General features: G+C 43.2%; 1 protein-coding gene across 10 annotated transcripts in view; it reads right to left on the bottom strand.

Annotated features, from left to right (window-relative positions):
• Positions 1-4,713: 4,713 nt before the first annotated feature.
• The window catches only part of KCNMA1 (potassium calcium-activated channel subfamily M alpha 1), a 719,040-nt gene continuing 699,354 nt past the window's right edge, over positions 4,714-24,399 (bottom strand). For 4 of the 10 annotated variants that reach the window (XM_080687583.1, XM_080687581.1, XM_080687578.1 and 1 more), the window contains 5 exons: positions 18,908-19,102; positions 16,962-17,080; positions 15,178-15,402; positions 12,834-12,862; positions 4,714-5,998 (listed from right to left, as the gene is read on the bottom strand). In XM_080687583.1, coding sequence (XP_080543709.1) covers positions 5,844-5,998; positions 12,834-12,862; positions 15,178-15,402; positions 16,962-17,080; positions 18,908-19,102 — 723 coding nt within the window. In that variant the 3' untranslated portion in view covers positions 4,714-5,843. The remainder of the gene's footprint in view (positions 5,999-12,833; positions 12,863-15,177; positions 15,403-16,961; positions 17,081-18,907; positions 19,103-24,399) is intronic. The other 6 variants (XM_080687587.1, XM_080687586.1, XM_080687585.1 and 3 more) reach the window with 2 other exon arrangements.

The raw sequence follows: 24,399 nt of genomic DNA on the forward strand, positions 1-24,399 counted from the left end.
ACCTCCAACCATATAGATGACTCACCCTCTCTATCTGAAAGTTTCCCTCTCACATTTCCCATTTTCCTGAGTCTGGAGTACCCTAGATCTCTTACCCCAGGAGTGTCTACTTATTTTGTTCCTTTTAGCCTCTAAAATCATGGTGTGGCCCCCTAACAGTCTTCTGCCAGTTGATTTTTCATATTTCCTCTTTTGGAGAACTCAGCCATTCTCCTTACTTTACAAACACTGCTGTGGACCCAACATGCCAATCCCCAGGCCCTTCCCTAATCCTCTCCTCAGCTCCTCACTCCTCATGCCTGTAAGACCTTCTCTTATTTATAGCTCTCATCTTCTTCCACTCGGGGCGAATCCAACATTTCTTCACTCCTCCACATGGTTCTTCCCTTGAGGTCCAAATTCAGTGTTCCTTTCACAAAGAACCTCTTCTAGAACTATAGTCCTTGTCCTGACCCCCAGCCCACACACGAGCCCCTACAACTCCAGCTAAGCTGCCATCTCTATCAGGATGCCTAACACATATTGGAGGAAGACGGGAGCTTCATAATGTTGAGATTTGACTTGGTGCGTGCACCCTGAGAACTCAACGCCACTGAGAACAGGTTCAGCCCTGGGCACACTCTCATTATGACTTCCAGGAAGAACTGACATCTCAGAACTTCCTACCTGACATCACACGGGCACTAGTGCTTATCGTTCTCTGTTTAGAACTTTTTAAACCAAGTCTCAACCTCTTCGCTTGCCCCTTAAAACTGTTTACTCTCTAGCCCCTTCCAGGAGATCTCATCCTAGTTTTCCTCAGCTCCCCTATGTGAACTTGTCACTGTAGTAAAAGTGGCACTTTAAAATGCTGTTTATACCCTTATGTTTTGGTTCTTTCTTCCTAGCTTCTTGATGAATGTCTTGAGTTTGGCCTATCTCTAGATATGGAAGTCTCAGGCCAATTTTCTTGCTAAAAAAAAAAAAAAAAGTACGGTCTGGTACAGATAGTCTAACTGAAAATGACCTCTCAGTCTAACCATGTGAGGCTGTGATATCAGGGAGCATTTGACTGTTGTAGGGACAAAGGGCTGCTGCTTCGGGCACATGGCCTGCTTTCTCCCTGTACATGTTCCAAGCAAGCTTACCATAGGAATGGCAAATTAGGCTCTGCAGTTCCTTGGAAAATAAGATTAAAGTATTCTTTGAATTGTTGTATGGTGATTTTTAAAATATTAACAACTGGTACATCAAGGGGAACTACCAATCAAAACAGACTTCACTTAAACAACCAATATGGCCACACCAATATAAACCAGCTAGAAATAATTTCTAATTACTACTTTCTTATAAATAAACCCAAAGGGCTACCTTGCCTCCTCCAATTAACATGGGATCTAAATGTTAAGTCAGTGGTCGGCAAACTCATTAGTCAACAGAGCCAAATATCAACAGTACAACGATTGAAATTTCTTTTGAGAGCCCAATTTTTTAAACTTAAACTTCTTCTAATGCCACTTCTTCAAAATAGACTCGCCCAGGCCATGGTATTTTGTGGAAGAGCCACACTCAAGGGGCCAAAGAGCCTCATGTGGCTCGCGAGCCATGGTTTGCCAACCACTGTAAAGTCATCTGTTCTAAACGAAAAAAAAAAAAAAAAAAAAAAAATTCCCTTCAGGAACATGGGCCGAGTGAAAAAGGGGCACAAAGGTAATTTACCAGGTGAGTTGTAAGTGAATTCTCAGTTCCTTCTGTATTTAAAAGGGGATGAGTCAAACCCTAAATAGTAAAGGCCCATTCGTGAGCTCTGGTGATTGGTGATTTTACCACCACTGCAAAGGCAGCAAATAAGAACAGAATATAACATAGAAGAGAAAGTGAGCAGATTCTACACTGGAACTCCATGTCCAAGTTGAATGGATTTCAACTCCTATGAGTAAGGTAGTTCACATCTCAGTCAATTGGTTTGGTATTCTTTTTGTTTTCTCTCTCTTTCTAATCTCTTCTTCTTTTTACCCCTTCCTTTCTTGCTTCCTTTACTGAGGTTCTCTTTCACAATGAAGAATGATATATCGAAATTAGACTTATTAACGCAAGTAGCAAAGAGATAGCTAGTGTACTAATGGAAGAAAAAAAATCAAATAAACAGAGAATATGGAATAAAGTGAGAAGTAAGACTGATTACTTCCAGATACCCACGTAGAAATAAAAAATGAAGAAAACTTCAGAAATCCAGTATTCATGAGCCTCTAACTACATATTGGAAATTGGGGATATGGGTTAGAGGTGGAGGGATTGACCAAAACTGAACCTTGAGCCAAGAAAGAAGGCAGGCAGGAATGATATTGCAAAGAAAACCTTAGAAAAATCTAACCAACGTGTTCCAGGAGAATTTGAATTTTGAAATTTGTGTTTTGAGCCTAAAGAGATTCCAAAGTGTAAAGAATGAACCTAACTGCTGTGTGCTTAAAGCAGCAAGTGCACAGTGACCTCAGGAGTGCCGCCTGGGAGATGCAGCAAGGAGGACCATCCTGACAGCCCAGGACAAGTTGTCCCCAAAGGCTGGGTCCCACGCTCCCACTCCTAACTTGGACCTTGTTCCCCCGGCTCTGAAAGGGACATTAGAGTCATTGATATGATTCACTCTCATTTACAGAGAGGTCACTGAGACTCAGAGAGTTCAAGGACATTTTCATAACCTATAGCTAGGTATTTGTAGATGTAGCTCTAGAATCCTCAAACCATTAGTAGGAAAGTTGGACTCTCACCTTTTCACATGAAAATATGCCCAGTTTTCTTATGCTTTTTCACTCCTCCCCTTTCCAATCCTAAACAAACAATTTGAATTCCCAGTTAATTTCAAGTCTTCAATTATAGTTTGATGTCTTCAAAGTACATCATTAGATGTCCCAACCTTTCAAAGGAAAGAGGTCTGAGTGTTCCCCCAACATGTCTTAGTCACAATCACTTTTATTTAAGATGTTTTATATTGGTTCAAGGTGATATTTTAAAATATGAAATTTCTCAGATCAAAGTGAAAGCATTCTTAGAAAGAAAGATGATGAAGGTGATGATGCCTTTACAAGTAGGTGCTTTCTGTTTTTTAAATAGCCTGTTGGTGAGTCTTTGATTCCCAAAGCACCAAAGAATCTTTAGTTTGGTAAATCAGCGTTTCTAAACCACAAGCTGGGATGGCAGATCAGACAGAGCCTTATGACAATGACACTACCAATGATGACCATCATTGCTCTATACTGAATTTATCCAGAAAGATGAGTTTGTCCTGCTCAGTGGAATGAGCACGCCCTCAGGGCCAGAGAGTTCAAGGAACAGAAACAAACAGGGAAGCTCTGGTGTTCCTGGAGCCCTTCAGGGACCTTACAGTCTTGCTTCTGTTTTCATTTCACTTTCAGCCTACCAGGAAGCAGCTTTTGTCTAAGGAGCAACCAACCAATCATTTTGCACACCTCCTCAAACACATGCCTGCTTTTTTTTTCTGGCCAATTCATTATTACAAAGGCAAACAGCATGAGCTTCCTGCTCCACCTTAGAAGAAAATGGATTCCCACTAATTAGTGTTTGGGGGGACTCCTTTGCTGTAGAAAACCATCTTAGCTTTTTAGTTTAAAAAAAAAAAAGTTCAGATTCCAGTCTTCAGCAATGATGGGCAGGGAGTTTACTGCTTCCAGACTGACTGGTGTGGCCGGAGGAGGAGGAGAGGGCAGCGGGCAGGGGACTCAGTGGCCTAAGTTCCTCTAAGGTCATTTAGGTGGCCACCATCACCCGCCGGAGGAGACCAAACAGGACAAATTCAGAAACGATTGTCAGGAACACAAGCTGGGAAGAGTCACCAGGGTTCATGAAGGAAAGAAGAGCGCGGCTTTGTGTGAATGTGCTGAGAGAGCCCAATGCAAAATCATATGTAAAAGTAGGCCCGGCTCCCGGGGAAGCTGTCAAATCCCAGCCAGAGATCCGCCCCACAATGGAAACCAGGAAATGCCTAGAAGCCTGAATAGGAACTGCTGACGTCATTTTAGTCTGCTGAGTAGGCTAGCGGTTGGTTATAAGTAGTTTTTAAACAACCCAATTGGACATACATTATATTCACAATACTTTTATAGAGCTAAGGCTACAGAATGTGACGACACAGTCTGACAAGTCACTTCAGGACGGCGCCTACAAGCACGAGGACGTTGCCTCCGCAGGGAGTGGACAGAGGCGGAAGCTCATTTTGCCTACGTTGTAATTGGAGGACTTAGTGGGCATATGTTTCCATGGTGATTGCATGGCTTGCCTCTGACCTGATTTGCACTAACGTACTAGTACCACAGGGTCATGGCCTAAAGAATTAATGGAATAGATATTATGGGACTTTGCGGGGGTATTTTGGTAAGTTTGGTTTCTTCAAGTGTCCACAGTTAACATTTTTAAAGAAAAAAAATCACTATCATATCCATGCTTCTCCAGAGACCCTGCTGACTGTATCAAAGATGATAATTTTGAAATTAAAAGACTTGCTCAGTCGTTTGGAATATAACAGCTGCCGGGACCACTGTACACTGGGCATGCAAGCGACAGCAGGGCTCTGAGACGTGGGAATTGTGTCTGGTGGCTAGAATGAATTTTGACCAGTTTGAAGTGGCTGATTTCATTGCTGGTAAATTTCAAAGGCCTTTCCTGACAGTCTGTTTTAAGTGCATTCATTGCTTTCCTTTTGTTATTAATTTTCACATTGCTGTAGCAAGTTTGTGGGTTTTTGTCCCAGCGACTGAAAGAAAGCCCAAAGAGCTAAAATCTGGCAAAAGTCTTCTCCTTGATTATAGAAAATATCTGGCTTTCAAACAAAAATTCAGTGAAAAGAATGACTGTAGTATCACATCCTATTGTTACGCAAAACGATTCATTAGTGTTTACAATCTTTCAGGCTAAAATCTCTGAGACTTGGGGCGTGGGGAAAGCCCCCCAGACCCTTTCATGGTTGAAATCACTTGCGAGGGTGATTCAGAGCTATGAAGTGAGAAGCATAACAGCTGAGGAGTCAACACCACTAGGACAATAGGCAGAGCCACGTCTGCTGTGCACCTGGTCCTCAGTGTCCACATGCCAGTGTGCTCACCACGCTCCGGGGCTGCCAGTGGCTGGCTGAACCTGACCTGGCAATTGTAGAAAAGCTGCGAGAAGGTCTTCCCTTTAAGTATATGAACGAAGGGATAAGAAATACAGAATGAAAACTAAAACTACAAAAATATGACTTTCAACTGTGAAAATAAATGTTTCCATTTATTAAGAGCTGGTGTCAGTGCAGCCAAAATACACACCCATACAGGGAATTCACCTGCCACCTTTCATCTTCTTTTTTTGAATTTACTAAAATACATGTTTGCATCATTGAACCATTAAAAGTTTTTTTTAAATAATCCATTTCCTTTCATTATAACTAATTGTGGTGGTGACCATCATTCTCCCCAAAGAAAAAGAGAGAAAGAAGAGAAATACGCATTAAGGAGTCTGGCCACATATTCATTTTGGTTTTGCATTGTATAGATCTAGGGAAGATATTTGACAATGAAAAAAAAAGAAAAATATATTTTCTTTCTAATAAATAAAAATAATTTAAAATGCTAGAGGCTATACATGACTATTTTAGTATATTCATTTATAAATGAAATCATTTTCTTCTCCAAAATACATGGAAGCAATATTCAAGGCAGACAAAGAGAAAGATCTGTCTACTTTATCTTTCTTGCAAATCTCGCTTATCCTAAGGTTTCCACCAGTGATTCAGTGTGTAAGAGGAAGAAAAGTCACATCACCATTTATGAAGTTTATCAGGCTTTAAAAAAATAGTTCTGGTCTCCTGGGAGTCAACATTCATCTTCAACTTCTCTGATTGGTGGAATCAAGCTGCTTGTGGATTTATATTGGTTGATCTGGTTAGCCATGTGGGTACTCATGGGCTTGATTTGAATGTTTCTGGGATAGGCATTATCCGGTTCATCTGTAAACCATTTCTTTTCTGCTAAAGGGCAAAATGGATAGAGAACAAGAAGGAGAAATGAGAAGTTTAATTAGTTCTAGGGTAAAGCTTTTGGAAAGTTCATAGAAAAATGCAAAAAGGCAATAGATAGAAGCTGACAATGAAGTCATTGCTAAGAGAGACAGTGCAATGTAGGGAGAACCCCAGAACCTGAAACATACCTCTGTTGCCATAGCAAGTGATGATCAAGGGGCCATGAGGACTTGAGGCACCAGGGGGAACCTCAGATAATACAGAAGGGTTGGAAAACAAACGCTGGTAATGTTCTCTGGGGTTCCTTTAGTGACCGGAAAAGCTTTGGTGGGAAGAAGATGCTAAATATATCAAATACTGGGTATAGTCATTGTACCAGAGGAGAGATTTGGGCATCCATCGATCTGAGTGGAATGTAAGGGGCACTGTCTCTGCCGCAGAGTGAGTGATGTAGAATCTCACGGAGGGTCTCGGTCTCTCAGCCAGAACTTAGCTTTGCTTGTAAAAAGCGTACTTTAACTTGTATCTCAACTGTTCCATCCTTCTATTTTGTTTGCAAGCCAGTTTTGAGGGTCTTAAGTTAAACCCACAGATTTTGCTGGCCAATGAGATTATAAAGTAGAATAGCAACCAATGTTTTCAGATGATTTTGAAATTTCAAGAAAGAAAACTTGGTGTTGGTATAAAGTTATGAAAAGAATTCTTAGTGGCACCGTCTGAACTGACTATACTAACTCAAGCTGTTGACAAGGGGGCTCAAGGAAGACTTGGCATTTCATTTCCACCCTGGATGCAGAGATGGCAGAGGAAGAATGCTGACTTGGCCCGTTCAGGGCCTGGCTGCGATGCAATGGCCTGGCAATCTCTTAGCAAGTCAATGCTAGTTTCTAAGACTTAGCCCTCACCCTGCCTCTTTCTAGGATAGAAATTTTCTGGAAAAGAGGCCATGTGTATGTTCTGAGCAAATAGGACAGTCTAACTTGGGAACCATATGCCTCCTTTTAGTGGCTTAGGATAAGAAAAGAAAAAGGGAGAAGCTTTCAAGCTCACCCATTGCTGTAGAGACAGTAACCTCTCCGGCCGCCTTTTCTGCTTATCATAGCAATTCATAACTGCCTTGTCGGTGGTCCTAAACTGTTATGTTAACAAAAATTGCTCACCTGGCATGACAGAAGGGGCTGTGTGTGCGAGCACGTGTGTGTCCAGCATCTACGTTTAGCTGATGGCCACTTGGCTTATTTCTCCTTGGTCTACACTTTGTCTCACCATGTCAAGTACACCAAGCCCTCGATGTCAACACTATGGCTGGAGGTGGGGAGTGCCTGGTGCAAGCTTACTCACTACCCTTTGTTCAGCAGCTCGCTTTACCCCGCAGAAAACTTCCTGCCTCGTGGATCCTTCTCTCTTACCCCCCTCTCTCCTGCTCCGGCTCTCTCACCTATTATAATTAAGTTCACTTTGATTTGAACAGATTGGACGATAGGAATTCATAATGCTACATGCTCACAGCGAAGCTAACTGATTAAGTGCTTTAAATTATTCCCCCTGACAGAATGATAAAGTTACAATCTGTTCTGAGATGATCTACAGCTTGCCAGACTCCTACAGCTTCTTTCTACATTCATTTATCTTTTTGTCAAGCGGAGTTTTTTTTTTTCTTTCTTTCTTCCTGAGCGTCAATTCCATAGATCTTTTAAAGTCATCAGCACATCTGAATTATTAATGAGGCTTTCGAGGCAAGGTTCCTGATGGGCTGGTTAAAAAAGGTTGTATAGAAACCGGGACTGTGTACACATCAAAATAATTTCAGCTCCATTTAAAAAACCATTTAGTTCAAGTGTGACATAGATGAACCATTATGCATTTGTGGAAACCAATTTTTTGTGATCTATGATTAAACTAACCTTTCAGAGAAGAGTAAAGTGTGATGGTTATCATGTTTTAAAAGCATTGCCAGGCCACTGAAACAATTTCAAACTATGACTTTTTCCAGTGGTTTATGTGTAAAGATGATGTTAGAAGCGCTGTTTGACTGGGCCTCCCCTGTGTTGGCCTCGCCACCATGTGGACTAGTTTGGCAAAGGGATTTAGTGCTAGGTTGCTCACGCCAGGCTGGAAGGGACAGTGAACTCTGCACAAGAAAACGAGTAGGTCTTCTGGGTGAAAGACCTAAGACAGCTGCAATTTGCTGAAATTTTTACAGCTGCTGCCGACAATAATTGTTCAGAATTTAGTCTTTACAGTTCAATTCAAAGTTGGCATTTTGACCTTTCACGGCGGCAGAGAATATCAATTTCCTTCTGCTGCCTGTAAGAAAGAGAGAATTATTTCCCCATGTAATCTACTTTCTCCCTCCTTTTAAATGTCTTGCCCTAGGAGCATTCTAAGCAGAGTAGCCCCTGTGTTTCGACCATTCGGCTTTGACACAAGTTGTGTTAACGCCCATCTGGGAGGCAAGCTGAGGTCTCCTTGTGCCTGAGACACAGGCTTTTCAATTTGGGAGGAGACTTGGTGAGCTAGGATGTAGAGGAAGTGGAAATATGTCAATGCTCTGAGCATTGCACTGGACTGTCTGGGGCGGGGGCATTGCATGAGGAGCTTCTCCCAAAGGGCTTCAGTGGCACACACACTTGATCGCCAGCCTTTCTGCTTCAGTGGAGAGAGTTTCAAGTATGACAATGACACCTTGGTTTAGTGAATCTTGCCTTCCAAAAAAGAAACCGTGACCATGGGTGGCTACAAAATTGGCCATAAGGAAGGGTGTTCAGGGAAGAAATTCAAAAGCGTGCTAAAGTAGGGGTCTAGGATAAATTCAACTCCCTGAGTGTATCTCCTGTCCTTGCCTCGGCCCACAGGCCAGAAAGATTTCCGGAACTATATTTCATCCCTAAGATGAGAAGTGCAATAGGTCTGACTGAGAGGGCCTCCTCCCCGCTTGTTAATCAGCTTCCTGAGGATGAGTGCTGGCGTCCTCCCTGGGAGTACACAGGTGACCTGCTGGAGTTAGGATGGGAGTGGCATTGCACAGTCTGTGGCAAGTGGCCCAGTAGAGCAAGATGAAACCTGGAAGTAACTGCAGAGAGATGCTGGTAAGAGAGCTGCACTGCCATTGGCAGATGCCCCCTCTCCAGACCAGCCATGCCATGATGTGTCGGCATGAACAAGCAATGCGGTGTAGGCCAAGGAGATGGCATGGGGCAGTAGGTTAAGCTCAGATGGACCTGGCTTGCTCACATCCTAGTTGCATGGCTCTGAGCAAGTTATTAGAAAATGTATCTTAGCTTTAGTTTCTCTTCTGTAAAATGGGAACTACTATAGGATTGTCCTAATGTTGTAGCTTGGATAAAAGGCGCTAGGGTCCATGAATCACTTCCTACAAGTCCAGATACAGGGTAAGTCAATGTGAGCTGTTAAGAATATTAGCAATTATTAGTAACATTAGCAAGGCATTATACCATAGTAGCACAATTTATAGACTTAAGTTTTACATTCCACTCGGCTGCTTCCTAGTTAGGTGACAGTGAATAAATCTATCCCTCAGATTCTGCATCTTTCACACAAGGATACCAACAGCATCTACATCTCTGCTACATAAGGATGGGAAGTATCTTTCAGTATGACTGCAAATGAACTGGGAGTAGAGAACTGAGGTATATAAATTGGGGGAGGGGGCAATCTGACCTGAAGAACGAGGATTGCAGCAATAGAGACGACAGAGGAGGGTTTAGTTGGGTAGTCTTCATATGGAAGGTGAGGAGCAGGGGTGACCTGTCTGGGGAGGTCAGGGCTCCTGCCCTCCTCTGGTACCTGCATCTTTGAAATATTGACTTTCGCTGCACAGGCACCCCACCCCACCCGCAAATCATCCCCATCTTCCCCTGCTACTTTCATCACTGAGACTGAAGGGTCCAGAATAGGGTCAGCATTTCCTCCAGCCACCAGAATATTAGGCTACAGTGGGGAAGGCCCCCTGATCTGGGCTGACATTACTGCTGGGGACCCAGAAGCAGAGAGACAGGCTGCACTGTGAAAATTGAGTCTCTTTGCTGGCTCCGTGGGTTGTCAGCGCTGTGGGATTTAGCCTTTTCACATAACTACTCCCCAGAGGAGAATGTATTAAAGGGGAGACGATGATACAGGGAAGGCATTTGGAATAATTGCCCCTCTTCTCACTGTGTCACAAGCTGAGGTTTAGAGAGAAAGGGATTGAAAGAAAAAGATTCCATTTGGATAGACATAACAGTTGAGGACAGTAAGAGCTAACAAGGAGTGCAGCCTTCGAAGGTGATGCTGTGTGGTTTCACATCACCGGTTTCTGAGGGGCGGTCTGGCATTCACCCTCTGTCCTACAGACCCCCAGGCTCCCAGAGGACCCCACCCACACACAGTCACACAGTCTCCTTTCCTCTCCCTGGGCAGAGTGTGGCTATTTTATAGAAATGAAAGTCATTTTGTACTAGCACCAGAGCAATTTATGAAAACTATCTCACTTCTTTGCAATTGTCCACTATGACTGCATTTGCCTCCTCTTCCTGAAATATAATGCTGCCTTTGCCTGGGCAGAGCAAACTGCCCCCTCTTGGCCCTCCATGCCTGGAGGGCAGAATTCACACTTGCCCCTTTCAGGTGGCAGGTGGCTGAGATAATCCCTCTCACTTCCCCAAGGAATGAATGTGCAGCCTCCTGGTGGGAGACAGGCAACCAGGTTAGTGACAGGTGCCCACAGCTACTTCTTTATCATGTTTTGACAAAGCAGGATGGGCTGCAAGGAGCTGGCTGAGACATTGATTTTACCCTGTCTGGACTTCTACAGGCCCTGAGTTTCTGTGCTCTTCTCTTTCTCCTTCAGGAGCCTGTTGCTATAGGAACCGGGCAGGTTGATTTAATTGTCTCTATTGGGATGCAGACACCTTTAGGCTTTTCCCATGCTGAAGAAGAGCCAGGCAAAAGGTTTTCCTGGTCACCTGGGATCTTGGCTACGCTGGCAGAAGACACAGTCCATCTCCACTCACTGAGCTCTCAGGACTGTTCCCCTTTCCCAGGCACTGGGTATCCAGCCCAAGAAAGTGCCAACAGCACAGCAGCATCCTGAGGGCACCTACTGGCATCTGTTGTGTTTTTTAAGATAAGCCAATGGGGTAGAGATGGTTTATAAAATAATGAAAGATATAAAAATGTCTAAGGTCAGTGTATTTCAAAGTATGTAATGAGCACCTATTGTGAGTTAAGTTCTGGGGCACAATCTTTAGTGTTTATAATAGAATTTGAGACTTTTCTGGACTGCGGTATAAATATAAATATACACACAGGGGTCCAAGCTTTCTCTTTAGCCATTTGAACTGGCTTCAGGAAGGACCCCAAGTAGCAATCATTAGGGATGTTGATGATTTCATTATCATCCGAGTTTTGAGGCTGTGGAGGCCTCCTGGTCTACCCACTTACTTTTAAGGTTTACCCCTTTTGAAGCCTAAAGCAAATTGGCCTGAATGGCTTACAAATTGCTTCCCTTCTAGAATGGAGCAGATAATTGAGCTTCTACCTGTCATTCACATCCTAGTTGCATGGCTCTGAGCACATATGTTCTCTTCAAATAACTCACTTTCTACCCTTACCTACTCAAATCTTTTTTAGGGGGGAGGGGGGAGAAGAGAGACATAAAACTTGTATGCCTCCTCCCTAAGAGAATCTGAAGGAGGAATGGGAAGTTTGGGGTCACACAGAAAACAATGGAAGAGACTCTTTGTCCTATCGAGGAAAGTATGGTATAGTCGTTTTGGCTAATAAAATAGAAGTAATAATAATAATACCTTTTTCATCACTGAATATATTCATTACCCAAGTATAGTCAACTCTCAATTGTGTGCCCAAGTCCAGGGAAAACCCCCAATGTCATCTCACGTCACAGTCTGGTTCCACTCCATTCCCGTCACAATATCATCTCATCAGAGCTGCTAACAGATTGCATATAAAAGGCATTTTAGATCTACTTCTCTCTATCTGCCCAATCTCTGGTTGGAATTTAACAAATGTCTGAAAGGCAGGTGGCAGGAGAGACCTAGGTAATATAGAGACTGGATCGTTAGCCCCAGATAACTGGGTTTGAGCTACTGAGTTGCTACATACAGTTGAACAGTTTTAATTTTGGGTCACACTGATCAAACATAAAGGAGACCAATGCTTTTGCCATCAGTAACCCTCCTGGTTTCAATCACAAGGAGGATGAAATATTACCCGAGAAGCAGGTTTGCCAAATGGAGTACTGCAAATATTTTCCAGAAAAGTTTATCACCTGGCATCATCACTCGATTTAGTAGGTCTTGCCAAGATAAACACAGAGATGTGGACAGACTGATGGGGGGCTGGGTTGGGGTGGTGGTAATGGGGGGGGAGGAGTGGAGGAAGCTGGGTTTCTTGATGGGAAAATGCTTTTGAACTTGGAGCAAGGTACCAAGGTGGGCAGGGAGGCCACGTGCAGATTTAAAGGCAAGCCAGATGGAGAGAAGTTCCCCCCAAATTACCCAACCCCAAACCCAAGAACACCAAAACAAACTCTAAAGGGTCTAGCAGTAGCAGCAGCATAGCCTCATTGCGCTGAGCAATTTAGAAAGTGGAGGGAGGAAGAGAAGGAGGGAGAGGGAAGGAGGAGAAATGGGAGGGGGAAAAAGCAAAACAAAAGAAATAAAACCACAAACAGAACAATATAAATAAAAATAAACAAACCAATAACAGAATAAAATTTGTAACTCCTTTTTTTTTTAATTTCACAAAAGTTTTCACAAGGACAACGGTATAGAAGAAAACCCCCAGCAGTGGCTAGGTCATGCAGAACCATTAATTGTCATACCTTGGCCCATTCTATTCATCCTTGTTGCACTTTAGAGAGAGAAGTAAGCTATGTGAGTTTTACAATGCTTTTAAACTGTCATATTTCCTGTTGAGCACTTTAACTGGCACATTCTTATAGTTATAAATGTTCTGAGGGCATTACTTGATAACCTCCTTTGCAAAGAAGGCATGAAGAGATCTTCATGATCCAAAACTAGGGCATATGTGTGTGTGTGTGTGTGTGTGTGTGTATACATATATACACATATATACATATGTGTATATATGTGTATATATAGAGAATATTTATATAGTTATATATAAAAAGATAGGTAGTTATACATAATATATAAATCAATATCTAGGGACAAAAATAATTTGGAAAAGAAAACCTTCCACTCATAGGGCTTTTTAATATACATGTATACAATTATTCCCCACCCCTCCACTGGTTTGAATACTGCACGGCCCTGCCTTTGGTGTGGGGATCGAGGTTCTGACCGAGCCTCACCATTTTGTCAGTAAAAGTGCTTGTCAATTCACACAGCAAGCAAATCTCCAAAACTACCATGCTTGGGGGAACAGGGCATCCAAAATCTAAACCCAAACCATTCACCATAAAAACACCTTTTCAGCGATGGTACAGCTGTGACATTTTCCTCCTCCCCTCCACCCCTTTTCTGTTGGATGGGATTTTTTTAAAGTAAACACGTTAAATATGTATTTACCAGCCCAGGGCCAGCCCATCTGTATAAGACTTCAGTTAAGGTGGGGTGGGCCGGTTTTTAACAACTACTGCACTGCCTAAAGCGTGATTTGCATGCATAAAACATCTGACAACCGTATACTGAAAAGAGGGTATTTTTCTACCTTTCCTCTCATGCTTACTAACTGACAAAAAGAAAGAACAAAAACAAAAGAAAAAAATAATTATACCAAAATGTGTTTGGCTCACTGTTGTACTCTCCTCCTCCTCCCCAGCTCAAAATGACAAGGAGCAGTTGTCTATGACTACCCTTCACCGGCCTGCGTGAATTGGCTACGATTAAGAAATTGATGAGGAGGAATTTTTCCCACCAGCTTTCGGCTGTGGGACAGCCAGCGTCATGCAGCTGTACCAACAGTTGAAGGTGGTAGCTGGCTTTTGTCTCTGTTGAGTCAACTGTGGCTTGATCCTCCTACATTCCGATTTATTTAGCATGTTGGCTCCTAAGAAACAATGATCTGCTGCTGGCTTTATCTTCCTCTCTCGGCACCGTGGCCCCAGCCCTCGCTCCTACTAGGCATGGGGGCCCTAGCTAATCAAACAGAGGGGAGTAAAAAGGTCCCCTGAGAATGTGTGGAAAAATACTTGCTCTTTCCGGAGCATTATTTATTCTGTACATAAGGTAAGTAATTCACCTTTTAAAAGATGTAAAAGTCCCAGGAAGGCAGTTTTTAATGACTTACATTTGATATTTATGATACATATGGCTTTTCATCCCAAATGTCAAAAGTGAAAGAAAAAAAAATAACTATTCATATGGCAGCATAAGGAGACAGAATAACAATTTAATACGCAATCAAACCTCTTTGCACTTAAATTAAATGACTAGAATTTGATAGATCCACAAATGGAATACGATTCTTTCCTCCACTGTGAGGGTAGAAATGTTCATCTGAACTCCCCAAGGAAGCCAGCTCTGGGACTGAAGCCCTGGGTTAGTAGCTAAAAAACCTCAGATGTGCTCTTACAAGCAGAGACTTAACCATCTTGGACACAAATGGGGAAAGCTTTTCAAAAGCTTTGCGATCCTTCCGCCCAGAGAGTGGAAACATTCTATGTGTTTTTGTTCCTTTTTGGTTGCTTGTTTCAAATAAACATGTGTGTATATATGACTGTGTATATATAAGAACGAAAGGAAGGAAGGAAAACAAGAACAAAATCAAAACCCAAAGCACCCTGATAATCCCGATAAGTCAGAATGAACTTTTCTTCTACATCAACTTCCCTAACTAGATCACTTGCTTTGCCTAAGTGACAGGGATCGCAAGCACTCTGCTAATCTGCGACCTCGTTCCCGCAGTGAGCTATTTAGGTCTGGAGCATGCCTTTGGGTTATTGTCCCCCTAGAATCATAAATAACTTTTGGTCCTTCTGCTTTGTTGCTGTTGTGCTCAAGGGTTTTATGGTGGTGAAATAAAAATGACAACCACATGCACACTATCATACATATGCAAATATGTGTAAAAAAAAGGGGGACTACAGGGGGAAATGGGGAGAGTTACTGTTGGAAACACCCACTGGGGAAATGAGTGGCAGATACAGTTTCACACACGGTGGCAGTGGATACACATATCAGAGCCGCTCTTCCTGCACGTACTTCTGTTTGTCTCGGGACTCCCGGGACTTGGGCCGGTTCGGTCGGTTTGCTGTGGACGGGATGGAGTGAACGGAGGAGCTCTTCTTGCTGGAGGACTGGGACGAGTGGGAGGAATGGGAGAGGCTGGCCCGGGACTGGCCGGCGTTGTGGTCAAACTGCATTAAGCAGAAGATCAGGTCCGTCGGCACGAGCTCAAACTCGTACGGGGGGTTGGTGATGACATACCTGGCCGGGGAGAACAGAGAGGTCACAGGGTGAGGAGGACTGGGTGGAGATGTCACCTGACTCTGCATCAGAAGGAACTGCCTGGCTCCTCAGGTCTACCAGACCACCTGGACGGTGGACTGATGGTTGGTCCAAAGCCTTAAACGTTATCTTCCGAGTTGAACTAAATCTTCCTTTATTTAGCTCAACAGAGGAGACCAGCCATGAGTCCTGACATCCCAAGAAGCTGAATCAATGCAGGTAATGGAAAAACCATACTGTGCTGCCTGTGATGTAAGGGCCCCTGTCAACAATGTCAAGTTTGCTTCCCATCCTGAGTAGCCCAAGTGCACGCAGGAGGTTGCATGGACTGCACTGTGTCTTTCATTCTAGAACGTTCTCACAGTCCTAGGCACACATCACAGGATCTTTGCTTACCATAATGTAGCATCTTCTTAGTCCTTCCTTACGCTTTACCTTTTAAAACACTACTTTGGTGGGGATCTGACTAAAGGAGGAACATAAAACCCCTCCTTGCCCCTGAGTCCTGCTTCAGCTGTGCTCCTCGGTGTGACAGGCTTTCTCTGCTTCACACCAGACATGACTTAAAAAAAAAAAATAACTGTTTCACTGACAGCAGTGGATCGATCGCAAAGTGTGGTCCTCAGGCCAGAGATATCCACATTACCTGGGAACTTAAAAATGCCAATTCTTAAGCAACTGCACCCCAGACCTACTGAATCAGACACTCTGGGCATGAGGCCCAGCAATTTGTGGATTAGCAAGCTTTGCAGGTGATTCTCATGCTCAGTGAACTTTGAGAATCCACTGGCTATAGCAATCATTCTCAACCCTGGCTATACACAGTAATCCCTGGGCATTAAACAATTTTATTTTCAGTCCAGACAGTTAAGTCAGACTAATCTGAGTACTGTTTTTAAAGGCACCCCCAGTGATTCTAATATGCAAGCAAGGCTGAGAAACACTCAACTCTATAGCACTGTTACCTGGGGTATATGTACACACACTGATTTTGATCATTCTAGGGTGTCCTTTTAATTTGGGGCTGCTACAAATTTATCTTAATGCATATTAGAAAACTATATCTCACATACATTTTTCTGCTTGTGGTGATATGTATATAATTTTCTTAAAGTAAATATATAAAAGGAAATGAGTGAGTCAATTAAAAATATATTAAGTAAAAATGTAAGCGTCTAAGAGATGACGAAGGATTCATTTACCTTAAATATTAGCAGTATGAAATATCTCTACATTAGGTACCAACAGAATTATCCCAGTGGCTGGAGTTTGGAGGAGATGCTCCTATTCAAATGTTTGTAATTAAGGGATAGAACTCTCCTATAAAACCTGAGTTCTTCCCACAATGTCTTCACATCTGCGATTAGTAATGAAAGAAAAAAGCTTCCCATAACCTCCAAACTCAGTGCTGGATCGAATGTGAGCAGAGTGATTTGCTTGCTGAGAGCATGTATACAGGCCTCTGCCTTGCTAAGGAGACAGGCGGGTCATGTATGTCTCTGCATTTCGGTGGGAGAGCAGAGTAGAAGTATACTCACCTCTTCGTGCACTGGCTGGGGGTGCTGAGGTGAGCATCTCTCAGCCGGTAAATTCCAAAACAAAGCATATTATACGTTTTCAGAGCTTTGCAGAAGAGATCACCATAACAACCACCATCCTGGGAGACAACAGACAACGGAGAGAAGCATCATTTTTATTGGCTTGCAGGGAGAGGTCCAAGGGGAATGGGCCTTTTCAGGAATGCTTGTTTTGGTGTCTCCTGAGTTGGAGGGTCTGTGCCAAGGGACTGTGGCTGTAGAAGGCAATGTGGTTAACAGCCTACACCCCAAATTGGTGATTTTTTTGGAAGCTGATAATAATGAGGTTTTCCCTCGGTTCTCTCTAGCTTTCCACTGTAAGCAGCGAGAGCTCTAAGGAGAAGCCACCTCTCCCTCACTTGGAGGGTGTGAAGCTTGAGGGTTGCAGATGCACGTTAGCTGGGGAGAAGAAACCAGCCCGGCAAATTGGTGATTATGTGTAGCTGCAGCGTGGCTGCAGTCACTGTGATCTGACCGTAGCGTCAAAGCTGCTCGAGTGATAATTAAAATCCCTGCAAGAAGAAAAGACCCCACCAGGTACTATGGCAACAGACTCTTTCAGGTAAGGACTGTGTGAAAAGCACAATTTACAGACCTCAGAGACAGCAAGAGTGGAAGGGAAAATGTTTCCCCAGGAGCTGGTGGTCTGCAGGCTGAATAACCAGAATTCACAGGCCTAATCAGTTCACAGCCACCTTCCCAGGGTCTGGAGCCCCATGTGGAATGTTAAAGCACATTCGTTCACTTGGCAATGCTGGCTTCAGGCAGCCAGGTGACTGCAGGTTGGTGTTATCATTATAGGAAGGGCACCGAAGAATGACTTCCCTGGGGATAAAGTGACTGTCGTTGTCCTTCCTGTCATTGGGATTTCCATGTAGGTATATCAGAGAACACACACAGAGCCCAATTTTACCATTATTTTAAGTCTTGGTCCTTTTAAAATATCAGTAAGTAGATGATAGTTAAAAGAGCCACTAACTGCGGAAACTGCCTTTCAAAAAAGCCCAGTCTAATAGGTCCCTGCCAATAAGCGAACTAGTATACGGTGCAAGTCGGTAGCAGGGTTTCAGAAGAAATGGAGAAAGTGACCCTTTCCTTGAGCGGTACTATGGTTTGTGCAGTGAGTTTATTGGTTCTCAAGACTTGTGGCTCCTCCCCTTGAACGCATCCTGGAGTAGGCTGGGAATAAGAGTCAAGACTGCATACTTCTGTCCGAGTGCTGGCACCGGTCCCCTCTGCAGCAGGGAGGAGTGGAGGAGAGTGGCTGAGTCCAGCCTCAGATATTAGAAGACCTGCATCTGGAATTAGAGACATTAAATGGTCCACAGGAGATGCTATTTGTTTGGCCAGTAGTAGTGGATGTACATAATTAGTGGTGGGATTTTGAAATCCACCAGTGCCTGGGTCCTATGCAGACACCAAAACTCAGAAACCTGATGGCTGAGCTTAGTTTGTAAAAGCTCCTCAAGGGCTATTCCTGTACATTTGGGCTTAAGTAGCCCTGAGCTATGCCAAGGTCCTTTGAAAGTGTTCCCAGAATTGACTGCATGTTGGCATCACCTACTGTCTTCTCTCTCTTAGAAGGCGATACCTAAGGGATATGAGTAAGCCACAGGCTCTGGAGCCAGGGTTCCTGATGCAAATTCCTGATAGGGCCAGTCTTCCGTTTCTCCAAGCCTCAGTTTCCTTAGAGTGTCTGATAATAGAACCTACATCTAAGGGCTGCCATAAGAGTCAAAATGAATGATTACATGTAAAGCACAGCGCCTGATATACAGTAAACTGTAAACATTACTTCCTATTTACTTTAGAAGCTAGAAAAAACAGATGCTTAGTTTGCCACAGTTCATTCGGACCAAGCTGCTACCAGACAGCAGGCTGTGGTGACCTCTGCATGGTGCACTCACCCCCAAGTCCGCAAAGGGCCCATCCAGCAGCGCTAGCTGGGCCACGCGGCAGCGGTCCCTGTTGGCCAGCGTCTGGGGGGTGCTGTAGCCCCCTCGAAGCGCATTCTCCTCTGCAATCAGAGCCTCGAGCTCCGGGGTGGCTCCTCCTGTCACCAGGGTCCGGATCAGGGTAAGGATATTGTCATTGAAGTATGTCTGCAAGAGACAGAGAGAGGCGGGGGAAGTCCTTTAAGCACACACCCCAAAGTCATGACAACTGGCATCCAAATTACAACTTTTCTTGGCATTCCTGTTTAAAGTTCTGGCCTGTCTCTTCAAATAATTTTATGTGGGAAGTGAAAAGACAGCAGCCTCCCATTATTCCATTATTTTCTCTCCTACTTGGTTCTGCCAAGAGAGCCTGACTTAAAAACCAATTCAGAGGATTTTTATTAAAGGGCTAAAGTCGAAATGATTGGTGTTTCCCATCATTGGTGTTGCCAGGGCTGTACATACTGCTTACCTGTGTAACGAAATGCACCTGGCCCAGGTTGCTAACCCAAGCAGGGCTGCCCCTGAGGCCCTGTTGCCCATGTGCCTAGAAGCTGCCTCCCCAGCAAAACTTCCGTGTTGGTTGGCTCTGGTTGGGTAGCTCAGTTGGTTAGAGCAGTGGTCGGCAAACTCATTAGTCAACAGAGCCAAATATCAACAGTACAACTATTGAAATTTCTTTTGAGAGCCAAATTTTTTAAACTTAAACTTCTTCTAATGCCACTTCTTCAAAATAGACTCGCCCAGGCCATGGTATTTTGTGGAAGAGCCACATCAAGGGGCCAAAGAGCCGCACGTGGCTCGCGAGCCGCAGTTTGCCGACCACTGGGTTAGAGCATCATTGTCCCAATATGCCAATGTTGGGCGTTCAATCACCAGTCAGGGCACACACAAGAAGCAACCAATGAATGCATAAATGGGTGGAACAATGGAACAGCATTCAATGTTTCTCTCTCTCTCTGAGAAATACCAAACAAACAAAAAAACCCCACACAAAACAACATCTGTGTTGGAAGGAGATACCAAGGGCATCATTAAGGCCACATGCTCAACAAATCACACGCTTTGATACAGTCTAACCCAGAAATCAATTAAATATGCTAGAGAAGTTTATGGTGAGGTGCGTGTCCTGGTGTGTGCACTTTTGGTTTTTACATAACCTCAGGAGTCTGAGGCAAATACAGCTGATTAGAGAAGCTTCCTCTACGTGTACATTTGTCTCACATCTGACACATAACAGATCTGTCAAGTGTAAAACAATGGGTATTTTGAAAGAATTAGTAGGATGTCAAATAAAAGCTCAAAAGAAGACATTTGTCACCCAGCCTAATTAGAAAAAAAAACCTCAGTTAAGGGTCTGTGCTCTATTCTCCCATGTAAGAAGAAATCAAATAGGCTAAATAAAATCCAACCAAATGTTGCCAGTGGCTTTTGAGGATGTAGGGACCTTCGGGAGCAGGTTAGGAAAGACAGCTGCATTTTTACTTCAGCAGTTCCTCAAACAGGCTACCAGGCTACATGTAGTAGGGAACAAACCAGGTAAGGACAGGCTCTCATCCTGCTTGGCCATCACTAGGTCTACGCCTAGGGGAAGTTGCCTAGACATTCTGGGCTTTTCTCACCAGTAAAATAAGCATAGTCATAAGATTAAGTGTACATGCAATGAATTCTATGAGGGCTTCTGAGTTCAGATGAGAACTAGTGGGGCTGAGTTTATTTTCCTCATGGAAATATTCACAAAAATACCCACGTGATACAAAATTCCAAGATCAAAGGAAACTAGGAGTGTTACTCGAAACCGGACAGACCCCTAGGAGAATGTATCCTCTACCAGAGCTCAGCTGGGCAGGGGAGAAGCAGAACAAGGATGAGTAAAGGAGGAAATGATGCTAGGGTGTGCGTGTGCATGTGTGTGTGTATGTGTGTACATAATGGTATATGTCTATTATCTGTCTGGATAGATTGGTAGGTAGCTGGATTGATAGACAGAGAGACAGATGGATGAATAGATAGATGGATGGATGAATGGATGGATAGATGGATAGAAAGATAACACAGAGTGGTTAAAGGAGGAGAGTCAGGCTGTGGGTTCGATGCTGACCTCACCACTCATAGCTGGGTGACCTTAGAAAGTTACTTATCACTTTTGTGCCTCATTTCATGATCTGTAAAATGTAATAATAGAGTGGTTGTAAGGGCTGTATAACCAAAACATGTGAGACACCTAGACAAGTGTGTACAGGAAGTTCTGATAAATACTTTGGCCTGATAACAGAGACTCAGGGCCGTTATGATGACAGAAACAGTCAGCTCATTCCTTTTTAAAAAATCTTTTACATTTTTTGTGTGGGAGGAAAGCAAGGACATTCATTTCATCCTTGAATCCGCACTTCTTAGTCTGCCTTTATTCTAAAACCCAGTTTAGATCCCATTTAGGCCCAGGAGTGGCACAGTGAGGGTCGGAGTGGGGGCGGGGGGTGGGGACTGCATCCTAGGACATGGCTGCAGCAATGGGAGACAGGCCACCACATGGCTCAGGGCTCATGTACAAACATTTCCAAAGTTTTCCAAGGTACATACTTGTCCCCACTGCCAGATAGCCTCGCATTAGAAGCAGGAGACCACTCCTCAGCCCTGCAGCACATTACATGGGTGAGTGCTGGACACAGAACTTCAGCAAGAGCTTCTGCATTATAATCACCCTTTCAGAGCAAGGCCAATGGGGGCGTGTAACAGCACACAGGGTGGACAACAGCACACCATGATCTTGTATTCTAAAAAAGGGACCTCTCCTGGCTCAGATGTAGAGAGAGGGGGGAAAAGAGCCAATGTAAGTATTTTTAAAAAGGAACCACAGTATTTCAGATGTAAAGGAAAAGCATTCTGTTGACTGGTTAAATCAGTAAATATTGGAAGAAGAAAAAGAAAAGCATTCTGTTGACTGGTTAAATCAGTAAATATTGGAAGAAGAAAAAGAAAAAAATTGTTTTGGAATCATAATAAATTATTTTAAAACTAGAGAGTATCTAGTACTAACAAGTCAAAGTTGAGGTGATCAGAAAGTTTACTTCATATAACTTAATCAATATTTTATGTAAGGTCTTGGGATCAAACCTGCAACCCGGGCATGTGCCCTGGCCAGTGTGGCTCAGTCTGTTGAGTATCATGCCATGTACCAGAAGGTCGCTGGTTCTATTCCTTGTCAGGGCATATGCCCATGTTCCTGGCTTGATTCTAAGTAGGGGGTGTACAAGAGGCAGCCATGGATTTTTTCCTCTCACATCAGTTTCTCTCTCTCCCTCTTCCTTCCTGTCTTTCTAAAACTAATAAAAATATGTATATTTTTAAAAAACAATCCTACTTAGAAAAGCATTGCAAATAATATAATAGTTAGTAATAAGTATTAACCAAGGAAGTACAAGACTGGTACTCAGAACACTATAAAATATTGCTGAAAGAAATTAAAGAAGATCTAAATAAATGGAAAGATATCCTATGCTCATGAATTGGGGGACTTAATCTAGTTAAGATGGCAGTACTCCTCAAAACAAGCTACATATTCAATGTAATCTCTATCAAAATCTGAAAGACCATTTTTTTTTCCAGAAATGGATAAGCTGATTGTAAAATTCATATGAAATAATAAACAACCACAAAGCCAAGACAATCATAAAAAAAAAGTTGGAGGCTTCACACTTTCTAATTTTAAAATACACTACAAAGTTACTTAATCAAGACAGTGTGGTATTGGCATAAAGATAGGCATATAGATCATTGGAATAGAATTGAGTCCAGACATAAACTCATACAGGTGTGGTCAACTGATTTTGAACAAGGGTGTCAAGACCATTCTGGAGAAAGAATATAGCCTCTTAAACAAATGGTGCTACAACAACTGGGGCAGAAGAATAAAGTTGGATCCTTACCTCACATCATAAGAAAAAATTAACTCAAAGTGGATCAAAGACCTAAATATAAGAGCTAAAACTATAAAATATTTAGAAGAAAACACAGGAGTCTATATTTATCACCTTTGATTTGAAAATGAATTCTTTGATATTATACCTGAAACACAATAAAAAAAAGAGAGAAATAAAGATAAATTGAAGTTCATAAAAATTAAAGGTATTTTGTGTATCAAAGGACACTATCCAGAAAGTTCAAAGAAAACCTATAGAATAAGAGAAAATATTTGTAAATCATATATCTGATAAGGGTCCAGTATCCAGAATATATTTTAAAAATCTTATAATTCATCAACATAAATACAAATTATCCTTTTCTTAATGGACAAAAAAACTTAAATAAGCATTTCTCTCTCTCCCCAAAAGAAATACAAATAGTCAACAAACAAATGAAAATTGGATATAACACTGGATGATTCCATATTTACCTACTCATCTGGAAGGAGATATACCAAAATATTAACCATGCTTATCTTTGGGTTTTGGGGAATTTGGTTCATTTAAATTTTCTTCTTTATATGTTTCTCTGCTTTCCAAATTTTCCACACTAAGTATGAATAACTTTTCTAATAAAAATACAGTCAATGATGTTTAAACAAAGAGCACTGTAAGTTCTGCTTTGCAACGATACATCTAGAAGGTCAACATGAAAGGTGATGGTGTTGTCTGATCTTTAGGACTTGTTTCCCCTTCTGTGCTGAAATCAGTTACACTGAAACAATGTCATCTTTTTTATCAATCAGTCACTGACATTTATCGAGCATCTACTAATCCCTGGGTCTTGGTTTGGCCTGTAATAGTGTGCTATTCTAAGAGTGTGTCACTTTCGGAGAAACCAAGATGGCGGCATAGGTAAGCACCTAAACTGCTGCCTCACACAACAATTTCAAAACTACAACTAAAAGACAGAACGGACACCATCCAGAACCACAGGAAAGCTGGCTGAGTGAAAATTCTACAACTAGAAGGAAAGAGAAAAGCTCACAGAGAATTGGAGGTACGGCAAAGGGTCTTTGTGCACGCAGAGAGGAAGGGCGGCTGAGAGCCTGGCTGACTTTCTCTGGCGGAAAGGGGAAGGAAGCCCCCGACCGCACTGAACCCCAGTTCTGACTGCACTGAACCCCAGTTCCGGGCGAGCCCCTGGGGACCCACACTCTTGTGGGGGGAATCTGGACTCTCGGGCGGAGACTTGGGAGCCAGGGAAGGCAGAGGTCTGAAGGCGCGCGTGTGCCAGTGCGCACAAAGGCTGCGGAGGTTGCCACAGGCTTTCCCTAGAGGAAGGGAGTCGGAGGCTCCTGACTGCACTGAGCCCCAGTTCTGACTGCACTGGACCCCAGTTCCAGGTGAGCCCCTGGGGACCCACGCTCTTGTGGGAAGAATCTGGACTCTCGGGTGGAGACTCGGGAGCTGGGGAAGGCAGAGGTCTGAAGGTGCATGCGTGCACGCAAGGGCAAGGCTGACAAGAAGCCAAGACTGTCTGTTCCGCCCTGAGACTCC

The sequence above is a fragment of the Plecotus auritus genome, assembly GCF_963455305.1.
Source record: "Plecotus auritus genome assembly, chromosome: 9".
Lineage (NCBI taxonomy): Eukaryota > Metazoa > Chordata > Mammalia > Chiroptera > Vespertilionidae > Plecotus > Plecotus auritus.